This window comes from Aspergillus oryzae, chromosome 3 (genome assembly GCF_000184455.2).
Source record: "Aspergillus oryzae RIB40 DNA, chromosome 3".
Classification (NCBI taxonomy): Eukaryota; Fungi; Ascomycota; class Eurotiomycetes; order Eurotiales; family Aspergillaceae; genus Aspergillus; species Aspergillus oryzae.
This window is the reverse complement of record NC_036437.1, coordinates 2554334-2571255: the sequence shown is the minus strand read 5'-3', so window position 1 is coordinate 2571255 and position 16922 is coordinate 2554334. Positions and strand designations below refer to the sequence as shown.

Below are 16922 nucleotides of genomic sequence, written 5' to 3'. Positions count from 1 at the left end.
ATATGAGGGTCCTTGTCCCATTTGTTAGTCCACCCAAGGACATGTCCCGTACCAGGGCAGTAATCCTCACAAGCCGAAAAAATATCACCACCTGTGGATCACCTGTATAAGGCGTTACAAATATTCTTTACAGTAATATCTTTTTTCACCGTTTTATCCATTATTCGTAAAAATATAGCTCTTCTGTGGTCTTTCCAAATACAGTTTAGACTTAAGGGTTTCAGAAAGAAGAAGTGTGTAAACATTTGCGCCGTTTTTGCAATCAGTTGTAAATCAGAATAGAAAAACTTCGACATTAATGGTGGACTGGCTATTGTTCTTAAGACCTGTACTTCTTTCGATTACAATAGAGAAGTCTGGTCAACAAAACACCCAGGGCGTCATGGAAGAAGCCATCGTCCACATTACCCCGCACAAGCTATATATATTAGGACCGACCTGATAGTGGTCTGCAGAGCCCTTCCTACTTTCTCCAACCACCGACAACCCCGACGAACGTATCATCAATATTTGCTCAACACTACTGAGTGTAGGAAAATATGAGTTCAGTGACAGCATACCTTAGCAACGAGGATCGCGGGATCCTTTTGCATCAAATGCAGGTGTCGCAACTCCGCCAGCAAATTCTAGGTGGTCCTATCGAATCTCCGTTGTGTTTTAAAGCCAAGAACTGATCGAATTAAAGCGAATGCAAAAATTATATGGCCAGAAGAAAGGTGCTTCGAAATCATGACCGGAAGGAAAACAGTTGAAGAAAAAGAAGGATATGGTTTGTTATTATTCAACAGCATTTTATGACGATACTGATTGATTTAGCCACCGTTAAAAGAACGATTTGCTACGCATATCTGATTAGTCTGCGAAAAACAGAAAGCCGACCATTTAATCTAATTGCTAAATCAAAACCTGAGAAACGACCGGGGGAACCATTGTTTGACTTATTGGACCTTTTGGAGAGGAGGGCATTCACTATTATGGAATCAGAGAGTACAGAATGATAATAATTACTCTACTGTACTGTACATAGCTATCGGATCGAAGCGATTCGATGTTTGTTTAGTAGCAAACAGATATATCTACCCTAATAGTTAGTATCTTTTGGCTAGCTCTGAGGAGACTCAATGAATGTACACAAAAATGGCGAGATCGCCTCACAAACAATTGTCCCTGCATCATGACTCTTCAACAGTCAGACCGGCGTGCCGGAAGTGCCCTTTCGCACTTTGTTTTCTTGCCCCTACAACGTCAATGCACCATTCAAGGAAGGTGTCAAATCCTTGTTCTGGGCTATCTTCATACACGCTCCAGTGCCGCCGAATGAAGGCTTTCAACTCAGCAAAGAACTCTTCAATTGGATTTAGGTCCGGCGAATATGGCGGCAAATACACTAGTTTAACCCCCGCTTCTAAGCACATTTGGTCGATCCGCTCGGAGTAATGAAAAGATGCATTGTCCATAACTATGACAGACCTCGGTTCTGGCCATTTCCCACATTGAAGAAGCAGCTCCTCAATAAAATCCTCAAAGACTGAAGTATCGGTCGCACCTCGAAAGATACGGGACAGAATGATACCGTCTTGAGAATATGCAGGCAATATTTGATACCGCTGATCACGATGAAATTTAGACACTTGAATAGGAGTTGTACCTAGAGGAGACCAGCCCGTTCGTCGGAAGCCAGCTCGTTTATCGCATCCAGATTCGTCCACGTATACAAGCTGATAGGAATGAAAATCTGAGATTAAATGGAAATACATATCCCGCAGATCTGAATTCCGTTCCTTTGCTTTCTGCCGAGCTGCCTTTTTGGACCAACCTTTAGAAGACAGAGCCCGCCTGATACTAGATGTAGTTGCGTATATTTGGAACTCATCCCATAGAAAGATGGCCATTTCGTCAAGGTATAGATCAGGCTTTTCAAGAAGATGATCACAAAGAGCCTCCAGCATTATTGGTGAGATGCTTCGTGGGCGTCCACCTTTATTTGGAGGGGCTTTGCTACTGCCGAATAGCCGGAGATTTGACCGAATCCTAGGAATTGCGCGTGTGCTGCAGTTAGCAGCTTCAGCTATCTGGGCATTAGTAAGTGATGGATCGCACTTGATCATATCACAAATAATTTGATGTTGCGAAGGCGCCAGGTTGGGTGCCATCATATCCCTGTGGTAAGATTGATCGTCAGGAGATTATCTGCAGGAAACATCATGGTGGGGTAACCAAGGTTGTGTCTGTATAATATATACATGTAAGATACATGAGCTTCGGTGATATAATACAGAAGTACCATACAGTACCGCGTTATGAAAACACATTAATCCGGATCCTTTCCTATAATAGACTAGCGTGCTTGGCATTAGGGTTCGAAAAACAATCGAAGAGTATAAGGGGATGACAGCAGTAACGACTCCAACTGTATCAAGGTCCTTTAGAATCTAGCCAGTACGTGAATTGCAAGGCTCATTCATAAATACAGTTGGAAAACCGCCCCCTTCTTTGGAGAATGCAGCTTCAACCTTAGCGACATGCTGCTAATGCAATATCTGGGACCACATGGATGATGGTGGTGGACAAACCCGGGGGCGGTTGGTTCAGCACAGCCTGATCTTGCTCATTTTCCTTGGTTGTCATTTTCCCCTCCCCCCTCCTTCTCGGTCTTTTCGGTCATCGGAGGGTCCGCTTCAACAGCCTCACAACCTGGGATTCCATCAGCCCGCCAACCATTTTGCGATGCAGCCCTGAACATCCGCGCATCCATTCGGGAAAAGTTCCCTACCAACACATGGTCAAGCCATGCATACTAATGGCTCCCTGCCCCCAAGCCCCCAGGCATTCACCTGTTGCGAAACACTAATGTTACCGGACCCAAAAAAAGTAATTATATTTATTCTATTTAAAAAAATGTTATTATCTGTTTAATCAAAACCAAACTAAAATTAAATCAACCCATAGGAAAAAAGAAAGAAAAAAAAAAGAAAGAGAAAATTAAATGGAACACGGGATTATCACTGTTATCGCAACGGCTCAATCGCTGTCATGGGTTGTTTGGGACTCGGAGACCGGGGCTTAGCAAGCAATGAGCTACATGTAGGCTGTTTCTCTAGTGGATTGACCATGGCTCCAACTCTTCTTTAAATACTACGTGATTCCTTTCTCTGTTTTAGGTTCCGGTGGTAAATCATCATTGACGGCTTTGACCACTTGAATCTGAATCTATATAGTCAATCTTCCTTCCGTTCTCTGTTCTTGTGCCGCTCATCCTCGATTTTACTTTGATCTCATTAAGTCTACCAATCGCAGACGGACGAAACTCTATTCTACTATCACATCATATATAGTTGGCAGTTGCTCGTTTCCCTCTGCTATTCTTCCCTCACAGCCTTTATCTGCCAAAGATGCACCGATCAAGCAGTCACACCTACCAAACAACCAGCTCAAGAGGCTCGTCGAGTCATGCCAGCAGCAGTGCCTTTAGTCCGAATGCCAATCCCAACGAAGACTGGACCAAAATATCAGATCTTGCCGAGCGGCGGCGTATTCAGAACCGAATTGCGCAGCGCAATTATCGTAAGTGTGCCGTTATCGAGAAAACAACATGGGCATATCTTCTGACTCGGGCATTGTATTAGGTAAAAAGCTCAAGCGCCGCCTAGAGGACCTTGAGAAGAGGGCTGCTTCAGCTTCAGAGTCCCCAGAACGGTCCAACGAGAGGACTGAAGCGCCGAAGAGTTCGCATCCCGCCAAGCCTCGTGCTAGGAACTCTCGCGCTTCTAAGTCGAACGGGGATGCCACTAGACGGGCTACAGCAGAGAGGACCCCGGCCTATGATGGTTATGCAGCACAGGATGACAGGGGCGCGATGTTCTCCCATCAATGTACGCGCCAGCTCTCCGCATCACCCCCGCCTGTGTATTCTTATCCTTCATATTCCCACTTGGAACCCTACGGGCAGTCCCCCTATGGACATCCGCATCCCTATCATTCAATCCCGAGTACCTACAGTGATATGTATAATGGAGAGTACGGGGGGTCAGTGCCATCTATTCTCCCCGTCACAATGACTACGACAGGCCCAGTCAAGAGGCCGCATGTCTACGCGGACGAAGATATAGTGAGCCCGTTTAGCATGAGTTACGCATCCATGGCTGGCATCGATTTGTGTCCGAGTTCGCAACATCTTTCGGAGTCCAATATCCCTGTACATACCCCTCCCTGTTCATTGAGCCGATCTGCAAGAAATCCCATATTCAGCAAGACTAATTCCCTTCCTTCAGATGCCGCCGCTGTCGCACGTTTGCAGCGATGATCACTCCTCCCCATCGACACCGGCGGAGCCGCCCAATCTGGCATGCCCTCTTACTCCCGAGTCGGACCCGTGCTCTCCTCACTCGTACCCTCTATTTTAATGACGTTATTGGGTTTGCTTTCGGCGATGGCTTGTTGTAACGACTGGTATGATGAATTGGGTTATGTATACCGTGGAGTTTTATTTCATTCATTCGACTACTCTGGGTGGGCATGGGATGCCATCTGTTTTCAAACATCACAAGACATATGGCAGGGCGCAGCTTTACAGGGTCCTGGGTTCGGGCGATGGGACAGCTTGATTGATACACTGCGGTTGGCGTTCTGGCTGTTATGGGAGCTTGATCTTGGGGTGGCCACGTTACAAACTCCTTCCTGTTGTCTTTCCTCATTACTGTTATTATTATCATTATTGTGATTTATATTCTCCTACAATTCATGTCTTCTCGGCCTTGCTACAGAATACAGCTTGAAGTTCCTTATTTGTGCGTGTGCTTTTCTCTCCCTCTCTTTTCTTGGAGGTAAAACCATTGACGGGGGTCTCAACCAATCGGTGACTCTCTGGGTGTTGGTTGGCCTTAGGTTATGTATTGTACGGTACAGCTTGGCCCCCAAACAAGTAGCAGGCCTGCTCACTAGATTTGGGGCTAGACTGGAGAGACTCGAGTTCTTGTTGAACTTTCATCAGGGTGATATTTTTGACTCTTGACTATTACTTTTACGATCAATTTCGATTTGTATTATTTTATTTTATTTTTCTTTCTCTCTCTCTCTCTTTTTTTTTTTTTTTTTTTTTTTTTTTTTTTTTTTTTTTTTTTTTTTTTTACTTTATTATGTTTAGGTTTACCTTTTTCTCAGGATATCTTCCTTTTTATTAATTACTTGCTTTGGTTGACTTATGTGCCTCGCAGTTCCCCAGCGGGAGCCTGAGGCGTTCCATTATCTTCTTCATTTCTTTTCTGTTTTCTGACTCTCTCCCTTCAACGTTGAGTCACCCGTAAACTAACAATGATACAGAGTGATCGCAAAAAATTCCGGATTCGGGTATTGTTGCCTCAGGGTTGTTCCAAAAGGAATCATACCTGGACGATATGCCATAAGTTAATCTGCTCAATAAAGTGATTTCCCGCGGGGACTCACTGGCATACTTACGCAGGCAGCTCCAGGCGAATATTGGCACCTTGGTATTGAACCCCATTTACCCTTCAAGGCATAACGCTTGACAGGCCCCATTCCGGCGCCATCCGTCCGGCACGCGGTAAAAGCGAAGGCTCCTTTCAACGCCCGGGCCAGAACAGAAAACCCCTTGCACACTCAACTTGCGGGTACCCTTTATTTTTCATTTCCATTTCCATTTTTCTATTTCTAATTTATTTATTTGATTTGATTTGCCCTGCCGGCTTTGGCCCGTGGACTAGATTGACTGCGAGGATTTGATCTCTGGAATCGCTTGCAGTGGGGCTCTGCGCGAGGAACGAACATGCTGCGCCTCCACCACTCCATGGTGACGTGGTACGGTGTATGAATGTATGTACACATCCATGGGGGCCATTCTCATGAGTTGAATTAATTAATTCGATTATTCCGTGGAAAGTGTCGAAGAACTAGCTTCAGCCTTGCAGGCTTTACCCTGGACTTTGAATCTCTGACCTCGTGCTACTGCTACATCTGAGGAATGAACAATGAGTGCACAATGATACATGATACTTTTGAAGGAAGACTCGTTCTGAGACCCTTATCCGGATTGGATGTGGTGTCCGGCGCAGGACAGTTGCATGGCCCGAGCCATTACTGGGAAGGTGTATATATTGGTGTTGATGCATGAAGTAGATGTTCCCACCCAGTATGATAAAGAAAGATATTATAGAATCCGGCGTCACTTTGAGCCTCTTTAGTACGTATAACCACCACTCTTCTGCCTAACAACGTCCAACGGGACTTGGTCCCGTCCTACTCCCAGTCAAATCTCGGGGAACAGATCGGGCTCTGCATGCCCTGGTACCAGCAAGGCAACCTGATCCTTGAGGACCTCATGGTTGCAGATGTGCTGGAAAGACAACAACAACAGCAACAATGCAGCCACACGATAGGGATAAATGAGCACTGCAACCGCTACCAATTACCTGTTCCGGTTATCTCGAAGTATCATTGGTGGCCTGAAAATACATTGCATATTTATTACCCATCTATCTCGTCCTTACTATTAGTCGAAAGGGGAAAAGAATTTTTTTTTCTCTTTCTTTCCGTATCTGTTTTTACACCTCCCCACTTTCTTGTTCAGTCAGTTTATCTTGTCTGTGAAATACGGCGTCAATATTCACCGTATAAACTTCAACTCGGGCCTGTCGTGGTACAGGGCCATTCGCATGAACCGCCACGGAACTTGACCTGATGGTCAGCCTTATGCCATATCCATTAAATCATGACACGGAGCAATGGGTGATCAGCCTCTTGGTGCGAAGGTCCAAGTCAAAACACCCGAGCAAGCCAATCAGCGTGGCGAGCGAGCAAACTGAATGCTGACAGCCCGCACAGGTTTTGGTACCGGTGGGTTTAATGATTACTAGTGGAGTAGTTGGGCAATTCCCCACTTTGACAGATACCCGACCATACAGGAGGTACGGTAGTCTAACTCAAAAGGGAGTTATCCAGCGCTAGGCATCGACGACGTTACATGGTTTTGAAACCGGCAGTCGGGAGCCATTATTAATCTCGAAACTTTTATGCCCATCAAATGTAATCCCTGAAGTGGTGGTGATACTTGACTCAATAGTCAACTCGTATCCGGCTAAGCCGTCGACCTGTCCTTGCGTTAGTGTGGAATCCAAACTCTCGATTTTGGCCTGGGATTCGTCAAGGAAGGTTACGCAAGGCGGCTCAAAGGAGGCCAATTAATTCGTCCATCGAGGTCTATGTTACCGGCGAAACCCGAGTAACATTTCTCGGGAATTGATCGAGTATTTCAAATCGCATTATTCGACCCCCGGGAGAGATTTGAGAGGATTGTCCGACATGAATACAAAAGACACGAAGAATCCCTGTTGCTGAGAGATAATGGAGTCTTAACGATTCGGGTAATTCTCAACGAGAGGGAAATTGACTATATGATGAGTGACTATGACGGTGCATGCCTTAGCGTGCATCATTAGCATGCGCGTGGCCCTTCATGAAGATTACGGGATATATTCTAGACCTTATCTCTATCGTCGCGGATCCACTAAATCGACACGGAGTACGGAGTACATACAATGCTTTATATCAGCCGTTACCGTTAGAGAGACTTTGAATTTGTTTATTTATGTTTTTTTTTTTTTTTTTTTTTTTTTTTTTTTTTTTTTTTTTTTTAAGACAGAGAGAATATCTCAAAGAAAATTAGAAAAATTACACTTTCCCAACTAAGAATACCCTAAGGACTGAAAAGTTCATAAATCAACTTGTATCAATCTGTAATATATCATCACTAACAATTTGAACCCACCTGAGGAATCTCTAGCCAAGCCTTGTATGATCGACTCTCCATTCGGACAAACCCCGAGCTCTTCAGCTGACTCCCGGGGAGTATCACCAAACAAAACGCAGGCAGGTGGGATTTCCAATGACTCGTTTGCATTACCCAAAGTGAAATAGCGGCTGCCATCTTGATACTCCTTGACTGCTAACAACTGCGCACGACAGAGACCGAATCAGGATGGATCAGGAAAATGAGATTTCTTATGCTTGTCCGGAAAAACTTTGCACCAGCTCGTTCCCATCTACCTGCTGTACCTATTGGCCATATCCAAGGGTATTGAATGTAGCACATATATCTGTTCTGGGTCTTGCGAAGTTGGAGAGCATCATAATGGTATTCTTAAATCCCGGCGAGCAACCGATGATGATCATTTGATTCCAATCCACTTCAACAAATGGAAGCTTGGCCAGGCTGTGGGTGTGATTCACCATCACTCTAGCTCGGGACAATCTCGCAAATGCCGCGCATGAATCATACTGAGTTCCTCGTTACGAACTAACCGAATGTTCCTTGACTCAAGTGCGACACCTCTCAGTGTTCGATGAGCTATCCGATCCCGTCTACAATTTTATGCTAAGTCTTAACGTGGGGCCCACGCCTGAGTTTGGTAGCAATCTCTCAACGTACACTATCAGCCTACCGTAATACCGAATGGACCATTCCATACAAGAAGATGACACTATTTCAAGCAGCCCAAGCGCTTCAATTGGAGACTTCAAAAAATATGTCCGGTCGCTCAGTTCTATCAAGTGACCTCATATCAACGAATTTCAGCCGCGTCTCGATCATTCTACATATGCCGTACACTCACCTCACACTCCCAGGGAAGAGCAAATATTGACGCCTCCTATGGTATATATCACGGAGCCGAGAATATCAAATATCATTGCCGAGCACCACCGTCGGCTATCTAATCCTACCTGACGTCCTGGACTAAACCATAGTGTTACGCAGTCTGGCGACTGTACATCGTTCATCTTCGGAGCAAAACACAATTATCGAATGAATCTACATCTTTCCTGCATCATAATAGACAAGAGTTCCCGCAAAGATGTACCTATAATGTTGGGCTGAAGATAAGCGCAAGTGGATGCAGAGTTGCGCACCAGCTATTGAATATCCGCAGCGCTCTCTCAGTGAATACGCAAGACTTGCTTCAAGCATGTCTCACCATTGCAGTGCGTACCAGAGAACAGCAGGTATACGATGCGGAGAGGAAGGTAGGACGTTGTATGCGCCAAAATTGGACTGGTATAATATTAGTTTTCTAAGAGGGAGGAGGGGAGGAGAAGAGGAGAGAGTTCGTATGTAAGACCTCCAGTTGTGCTAATTTATATCATACTACGGACTATGGTATCTGCACAGAGTGACGGAGGAGGCAGACTTGATCTCGAAATTCAATATTCGATTCTTTTCTCAACGCACCTTCAGGCTCACTTTGTTGTTGATACCTACAAGCCTCACCTAGCAATGCGTGCGCAGGTCTGAGACGTTATTCTGTCTGCTCAATTGCCCGGACAGGCACCTTTCAACCTATAAATACCCTCCGGTCTAGAAAAAAAAAACAACCGAATATTGATAGCTTGCAACTGTGCCCTTTTGACTGGACTAGTTTCACTACGTCTGTTGTAGACATCGCCAGCATATAGTATGTAGAATAGAAGAGCACCTAAAGTTGATGTCCTCTGACTCTGCCTCTCTCACCCCGTGAAGAACCATCATCGTGAAGAGACTGGATCGAACTTCGTTTTCTAAATAAAATACAGCACAGACACATAAACATACATAGTCCTAGACTATTCCTACATCCAATAATATGAAGGCCAACATGAGATATATACGAAACAACCAACTAGCAATCTGATACATGGTAGAAGTCTCGTTCTGCCTTTATGTAAGTAAGGTAGGTAGAAATGTAGCTAAGTCGTACAGTCTTGTCATTGCATGTTTTGCTGGTGAGAATACAGTTCATTTCCATAGCATTATCAATGTTGATCTTTCTAATAAACGAAAATTGATGTAGGGCTGGATGTACCTTCCCTTCATTTTCCTCTGTATTTCTTATTCGACTAGCACTTTGGTATAAACTATGTAGTAGTGTTTAATGGCTGCATACGAGAGGCGGAAGCGACGAGCAATGCTAGGTGTAGTATAATACCGCAAAGAGCCCTGCGTCCGATGGTCTGCGACGGGAGTCATGCCTGCATTGTTTGAATCTACCAGGAGGATAATCAACTACAATCATTTAGGTCATCAACATTCAAAGTTTTAATTCCATGATTGCTCTGTGTACTGTACTCGAACGTGAATCTGTACGCCAGGAAGACGGAAAAGTCGACCCGAAGACGCCTTGATGCAGTCAAAGAAATGAGACATAATTCAGTGAACATAGAGAAGACATACATGAATAGTTGACGAAGGAAGGGAATGGGGGAGTTGTGGGATGAGAGGCGAAAGGAAGACACACAAAAAAGAGAAGAAAAAGTTCAATTGTTGTTTGAGAGGACCGTGGACCAAGAGGTAGTGGTAAAAAGGAAAAGAACCACAAAAAGTCAACATGCGCGCTTCCATCACTTCCACACTAATTTCCTTCTAAATATTCCTTTCCCATCGCCCAAAAGAGTTTTAATAATGATAGCTGTTGTGTCCGTTTATCCCGCCTCAGCGCCGTTAATGCTCATTTGATCAGGGTTGTACCGCCGTCTCCGCATAGGTGCCTTTTTCCTCTTTGCTATCGCCGAGTTCTGCGCTCCTCCTGCAGGAGCGGCGCCCATTTCTGTATCGCCGTCGTTGTCGGCTTCCCTACGAGCTGCCTCATATCGGGCCATCTCATTGAGTTCTTCAACATCCGTGGGCTTCATCCGTAGCCATTTCATACGTGGTCCGGTCCGAGACCGCTCCGAAACCCGGAATCCATAAATCCGTGATTCATAGATCTTGCCCAATCCAAGTCCGGGGCAGAAATTGGCCGTTCGTACCCCGTTAATCTCCACCGGCTGATGAGCAGGAGGAACATCGGGAGAGACCTGGTTATTTACTGTGGATGACCGTGCCGGCGATACAAGAGAGCTATCGAGCCGAGGACCAATGTCCAAGTCAGGGAATGTCATGAAAAATAAGCATCCAAAAGTAGTTCCAAAGAAGGCACCATCAACAGAGTGGAAACGACTGTTTGGGGGCGTATACAGATCCTGGCAGCTCGGACAAAAGAGCTTCACCGTCTCTTGGCCTGGAGTATCAGATCGACCAACAGGCAGAACCTTGCAACCATTGCAGTAGACGCGGGGGCAGACACCAAAATGCTGCATCTCGTACTTCTCCAGCATCTGCTGTATGCCCGGCCGAGAAGTGATATATCTCTGATGAATTAAGCCGTAGAGCAGCTCAGCAGAGCTCTCTATAACGCTCAGATCACTGGCTACCCGCGTATGCCTTCGGTCACCGGCTCGCCGATACCCGGGGAGCTTCTCATCACCTAATAGTTCATCCTCGTCTTCCTCTTCTTCTTCCTCCTCGTCCTCGTCCTCATCCTCCTCTGGTTCCACATCCAAGATCATCTCCAATGCCTCCTTGTACATGGGCACCTGTGACTGCAGTCCCGTCAAATTGAAGTCATCCTCGATGAAATCCTCCGACACCTCGGCAAAAAACTCATGACCCATGAGGGAGCAAAAGGAGGAGATCCATGACTCCGGGGCACCTTCCGAAGATGACATATCGAACGAATCGGACGCAGATGATGAGGGCGTTGATTCAGACAGTTGACTCAGATCCAGCCTGTCTAGGCCGTCGGCCAACGCCGAACCTGTCTCTCTCGACACGTTGCCGAGCTACCGGTAAAAACCGTTCTGGGGTGATCTCGTAAAGAGATAGGGCGCTGACAACTTGCACCAGCTGACACTGCGTCCCGGCCCAAGTCACTTTCGCTCAGGAACCCCCGGGTTCAGGAGATTGGGGTCCTTGTTCAATGGCGCCAACTGGAGCACCCTTAGAGACCAAAAACAAGCGAACGAGTCTGTCTGATAGGGTCAAGGGTCATAACAATGTGCGAAACGAGACTTATTGTGCGATGAGACGGCGTTGACGTGATAGCGATAAATTCCCCCCACTAAGGAGTCGACTTCAGACGATCATGGAAATTGGAGACAAAGTTCGGATATTGGCAATTATCGATCCTTGATGGGCACAGTGAGCAATAAAACCGGGAGTCCCTGTCTCTCCTTCCCTTTCTTGATTGTGCAGTGATTGATCGCCGCAGTCGAGGGGTTCTCCGAAATTAGGTTTCGTGGGGCGGTGGAAAAAGATGTTTGCCAGCGGTCCCAGTTGCCGTGGCCGTCGCGAACTAGATGAAAGTGGAGAGTTCCCTCAACGTCGAAGGTGTGGCCTCACAAACCGTAGGTCGTCAGTTGGGCATGGCTTCTGGCTTGATTAGGGGTTCAAGAGGATGGGTGGTTGGCGAGAGAACTTGGGTTAACTCTCCAGCCCTCTGATTGACGGCAGCCATGCGGGGTCACGTGCAGGGAGTGAGGGCTGGTCTCGACCGTCCATGGGTACTTGAAGTGCTACCTCCTCCTCCTCTTACTACTACTGCTGCTGCTGCTGCTGCTATTATCAGTACCACCTGTTAACAGTACTCAGAAAATTTAGTTTGATTACTTTATCGACATTGTGTCAAAGCGGTTCCCACCGTGGTCAGGTTTGCCCACAAAGAATACCCTAAAAGAATAATCTCACTATATACACACCACATCGATATACATACAAACGTATCCCTTAGAACAAGTCCCTGATGGCTCGTGATAATTCACCGTCATCTCCCAGAACTCCTGAAAGGCCTTCCCCCGTGTTTTGGATTTCTCCATCGGGTCCTACAAACCCGCCCATCCCGTCCTGCGCTGTGCTAGACGCAATGAAGTTGCCAAACCCTCCAACAGCCTCGAACAATGTTGTTAGCTCATGGCTCATCTGGAGCCCATTTAATGGACTATTTCCTAGTTCATTCATCCCATTCATAGGTCCATATACCGATAGATCTTCGATCGGATGGCCAGCCAAACCGGCCATGGCGACAGCCGCGGTAGAATGAGGGTCATTAGAATCAGACCCAAAGGGACGCACGAGCACGCCTAGCCTTTCACCAATTTTTCGAAGGCCTTTAATGGCCTTCCATAACCGTTTCGATACGTAAGATTTCGTGCTAAAGCCATTGACTAGATCGAGTGCCATGTAGAACTCGTCTCGGACCTGCCGGTTGAACTCCGTCGGCGCATGGCAGACGGCGAGAAAGAGGACAGCCAGAGCGGCAACAAGGAAATAGTTGAATGTAATCTGTTGAGTGCGGTAAATGTCGGAAGTTTGATTCAACCGTGTAAGCACTCGAACCGTATCTTTGGCTACATCCACCACAGTTTGGGCATGGCCCTTATCTTCGGAGATGCTAGCTGCTGAGTGAAGGACCGGTCGGTAGATAAGAATGCGAAGCTGGTTCATGCGCAAATATAACAGCACACGCAGTCGTCGAAGACCACGGTTCACTGGCTCACCATGCTTTGGTGACTGCACTGGGTAGAACTTCAGGGCTTCTGGAATGTGTTTGTACCACTGGAGAATTTGATAGTCCAGATAGCCGATTTCATCTCGACGTATGTCCGTTGTTCCCTCTGAGCCAAGCCCAGAGTACCAAATTTTTGAGCTGATGCGGTTATAAGAAATCATACACTTTAGGTACGGCAGCGATGCATCCTAAAAGCCTGTTAGCAACATGTAGCCTTAATGGGTCGGCTGTAAGCATATTCTACCGGTTCTGGTAAGTTCGGATCAATATCTTCATCTTGAATAACAAACGGTAGTCCAGTACCAAGGCTCCAGCGCCTGTCCAAGCTATAGATCGCCCAGAAGATCTTGATGATCTCTGGCCATTGATCTTCGTTAGGAAATGACTTCGCCAACGCATCTCGTCGATGCAGCCCTAGTTCAAGGCACATGCGAGCAGATAACCCGATGAGACGGTAGGCCATGGCATCATCGTCCGTGTGGAAATGGTAGGTTGCCTTATCATGAGATGTTAGGTATCAAAGGTCTGTGCGATGAATCATGATAACATACCACGATACCGAAGAGCTGAATGGTTCTAATGTCCAATGGCTCCCAAATCTTGGACTCAATGACAGGTTTCACACTGAGATAAAGACGTTGACCAAGCTCGCTCTGGCCACCTCCCTCAACGACCAGCGTTGTTGCAAGGATCATCTTTATAAGGTTTGTATTGTCGTCTTGGAGACCATCTGAGCCGGGCAGCGCTCTTTGTGCAAATCCAGTGCGGGTTGCAGCTTCCATAAATGTGTAGAGTAAGTTGATTTGTTGCGTCACCTTTTCGATTTCGAAGAGTGGATACATGATCCCAATCTCTTCTTCGTAGATTTGACATAATCGTATAGCATCCTCACGTTTGATGGCCCATATGGGATCTTTAGTAGGATGGATAGGAGGCGCGAATGGTGTAACATGGGGAGGTGAGCCAGCAGGTGTTGCATGAGCCGTAGTCAGGTCGTCAGTTATCACTTCTTCTGTCGGAGCGATGCCCATGTTTTGAAGGCTAGATCTTGCTACATTGAAATTGAAAGTCGAGCTTGTGGGGCCATGAAACCGGGGGTGTCTCAAACGTGGTTTTGCCAGCCCAGCATGCATAGGAGTAAACACAGGCTGCGATCCATCTCGCGAGAAGTTATCGAAGCTCGGCGATTCAATTGAAGATCTCTGCGAGCGGAGCTCATTTAGACTACTGAAAAGGCTATTGACCTGGTCTTGCAAAGTCGTAATCTGATCTTTCATAGACCGGAATTCACTATTCACGGTAGACATAGATTAGCCGTGGTAGGCGCAGAATAGAGGGTAGTTCGGCCAACATACTCCGAATCCTTAAAGTTATTGTTGCAGCAATTCGGGGCATATCGACCTATCAAGACATGATTAACCGCATGATACATGGGTGAGGACCGCTGCCCCTTGGGATGAACAAGGTGCGGCTGTTGTTCCGTCTACTAACATTCGAGGTTGAGGTGTCCACAGCGTTGACACGGTACCTGACCGTTACACTTAATCTTCCGTCGCTTGCATTCATTGCTGGAAGTACAGTACCAAGACTAGTCAGCTCCACTGCCGCAAGATATCACGAGACACCAACAGATATGGCATGTTCTCCAGAGGGGTTAGAATCGGACGATCCAGATCCGGGGTCATACCAGGCGATAGAGATATAACGATTCCGCTTCGTGCGCGTATGTGTTCCGTTGGTCTGTTCCGCTTTCCGCTTCGCACTATCACCCTCCACAGGGGCATCCTGGTCGCCAGATGCCGCTTTCGACGTCGTCGTATCTACCGGAGTGGTCTCCGAAGCCATCTTGACGGTCTTTTAGAGTGCGATGAGCCGGTATGGGAACGAACGATGGCAGCAGCCGGTGCGGAGAGATTCCTTTCGACATTCATTCAATTGGGTGCGCGGGGTTTCCGTTTTCCCCAGACCACACCAGCCCTGAATAGGCAAGGATTTGCGGGCCTCGGACAATTCCGTGAGATTCACTGATAAAAGTGGTAGAATCAATTTTACTTAAGAGATAGTAAATAGTGAATGTTGAATGCTAGCCGAAGTACTCTAGCTCGGTAGTCATTGCTTGCCAGTCACGTATTAGGAAAATAGACCCAGCCACTGCATCATTATGAGCTGCCAGGACTATTTGAAAAGCTTCCAGGTAGAGGTCAGGAACCATTGGTTTGTCCCATACATAACGGGACACATGCAGATGACACCTGACCTAGCGAATGTAGTAGAATGTGCTTCGAATCAACGCGCACTCGGATCCCTTTTCCTTTGGGGGGCTCCAACACTTTTTGTTACAAAACGGTCTCTTTAGCCAATTCCTATATGAACTAAACTTCGGAATCCGGAAGACAAAATTCCCCGATCGGCTGTCGCCCGAGTTAAGCTACGATCTTCAGGTACAGAGAGATCTTGAAACATCTCGCCAGACGAAACTTACAAAAGACGCCCATCTCTCCTGAATGAAGATCCAGCGATGTCTTTTCAACGGTAACCCACGAGCTTGGTACCGCCCTCTATCCGCCGTTGCACAATTCAATAATCCAAACAGGCGACATGCTCAATCTAGCACCCAAAACATTTCCTCCGTCGCAACTCCTTGCAGGTATCACCCTTTGAAAATCCTTGACGATGCTAGCATAGAGAATTTTCGCAAGGCGCATTTCATCCCCGAGCTTCCCATTGTCCTCCCACGCCGTCACTTCCGCGACCTACCTGCCTTCGGTCGCTGGTTCCAGTCTTCTCCATCCGAGCCCAACGTGTCCCGATTGAATACCGCATACCTTGAGCAGCATGGCACAGACGCTCTTGTCCCACTAGAACTTACACAGCCATCGACCGAACCGGACAAGGATGATATCAGTTTCAGACAATTCCATGCACCGCTCAGCCTTTTTCTGGAATGGATGCGCACAGCCGAGGAACAGCCGCAGTCGATTCGACTGTATTTAGCACAATGCCAGCTATCCGATTTGCCACGGACGCTTCGTGGGGACTTTGCGACTCCCGAGCTTGTGTCCCAGGCGGGCAACGGCGATGTCTACGACACCAATGTGTGGATCGGTTATCCACCAACATACACACCCCTTCATCGTGATCCCAATCCGAACCTGTTCGTTCAGCTTGCTGGACGAAAAGTCGTGCGGTTAATTGCTCCCGACGATGGACAGGTGCTGTTCGCATCGGTTAGAAGCCAATTGGGGAGAAGTGGGAATCGTGAAGCTGCTGTGTTTCGAGGGTCAGAAATGATGCAGGGACGAGAGAGGACATTGCTGGAGAAGGAGGTTTGGGACGATGGTTTGGACACGGCCAGCTCGGAACGCAAGTATGTTGGGTACGAAGCACAGCTGGAGGCTGGGGATGGGATGTTCATTCCTAAAGGCTGGTGGCATAGCATTAAGGGGGTAGGGCATGGTGTCACTGCTTCGGTAGGTTCCCTTCTTTATTCATGTGTTGCATGTCATACGTCCTCTGACACACCATAGGTCAATTGGTGGTTTAGATAAATTCAAA

The 16922-nt window shown here is 46.9% G+C and overlaps 5 protein-coding genes across 5 annotated transcripts; 2 read left to right on the top strand and 3 right to left on the bottom strand.

Annotated features, from left to right (window-relative positions):
- Window positions 1-1172: 1172 nt before the first annotated feature.
- On the bottom strand, window positions 1173-2153 carry AO090023000973 (uncharacterized protein; the record flags this gene model as incomplete). The annotated part of the gene is made up of 1 exon (XM_023235852.1): window positions 1173-2153. The coding sequence occupies one exon, from the start codon at window positions 2151-2153 to the stop codon at window positions 1173-1175; it is 981 nt and encodes a 326-aa protein (XP_023090832.1).
- A 1239-nt stretch (window positions 2154-3392) lies between these two features.
- On the top strand, window positions 3393-4403 carry AO090023000972 (bZIP transcription factor; the record flags this gene model as incomplete). The annotated part of the gene is made up of 3 exons (XM_001821411.3): window positions 3393-3564; window positions 3627-4195; window positions 4272-4403. The coding sequence occupies 3 exons, from the start codon at window positions 3393-3395 to the stop codon at window positions 4401-4403; spliced, it is 873 nt and encodes a 290-aa protein (XP_001821463.1).
- Window positions 4404-10464: 6061 nt separating this feature from the next.
- AO090023000971 (casein kinase II subunit beta) lies at window positions 10465-11529 on the bottom strand (the record flags this gene model as incomplete). Its single annotated transcript, XM_023235851.1, has 1 exon — window positions 10465-11529. The coding sequence occupies one exon, from the start codon at window positions 11527-11529 to the stop codon at window positions 10465-10467; it is 1065 nt and encodes a 354-aa protein (XP_023090831.1).
- Window positions 11530-12586: 1057 nt separating this feature from the next.
- AO090023000970 (transcription factor domain-containing protein) lies at window positions 12587-15212 on the bottom strand (the record flags this gene model as incomplete). The annotated part of the gene is made up of 6 exons (XM_023235850.1): window positions 12587-13555; window positions 13612-13863; window positions 13919-14657; window positions 14723-14850; window positions 14896-14935; window positions 15055-15212. The coding sequence occupies 6 exons, from the start codon at window positions 15210-15212 to the stop codon at window positions 12587-12589; spliced, it is 2286 nt and encodes a 761-aa protein (XP_023090830.1).
- A 659-nt stretch (window positions 15213-15871) lies between these two features.
- Window positions 15872-16915, top strand: AO090023000969 (putative JmjC domain protein; the record flags this gene model as incomplete). The annotated part of the gene is made up of 2 exons (XM_023235849.1): window positions 15872-16837; window positions 16895-16915. The coding sequence occupies 2 exons, from the start codon at window positions 15872-15874 to the stop codon at window positions 16913-16915; spliced, it is 987 nt and encodes a 328-aa protein (XP_023090829.1).
- Window positions 16916-16922: the final 7 nt, after the last annotated feature.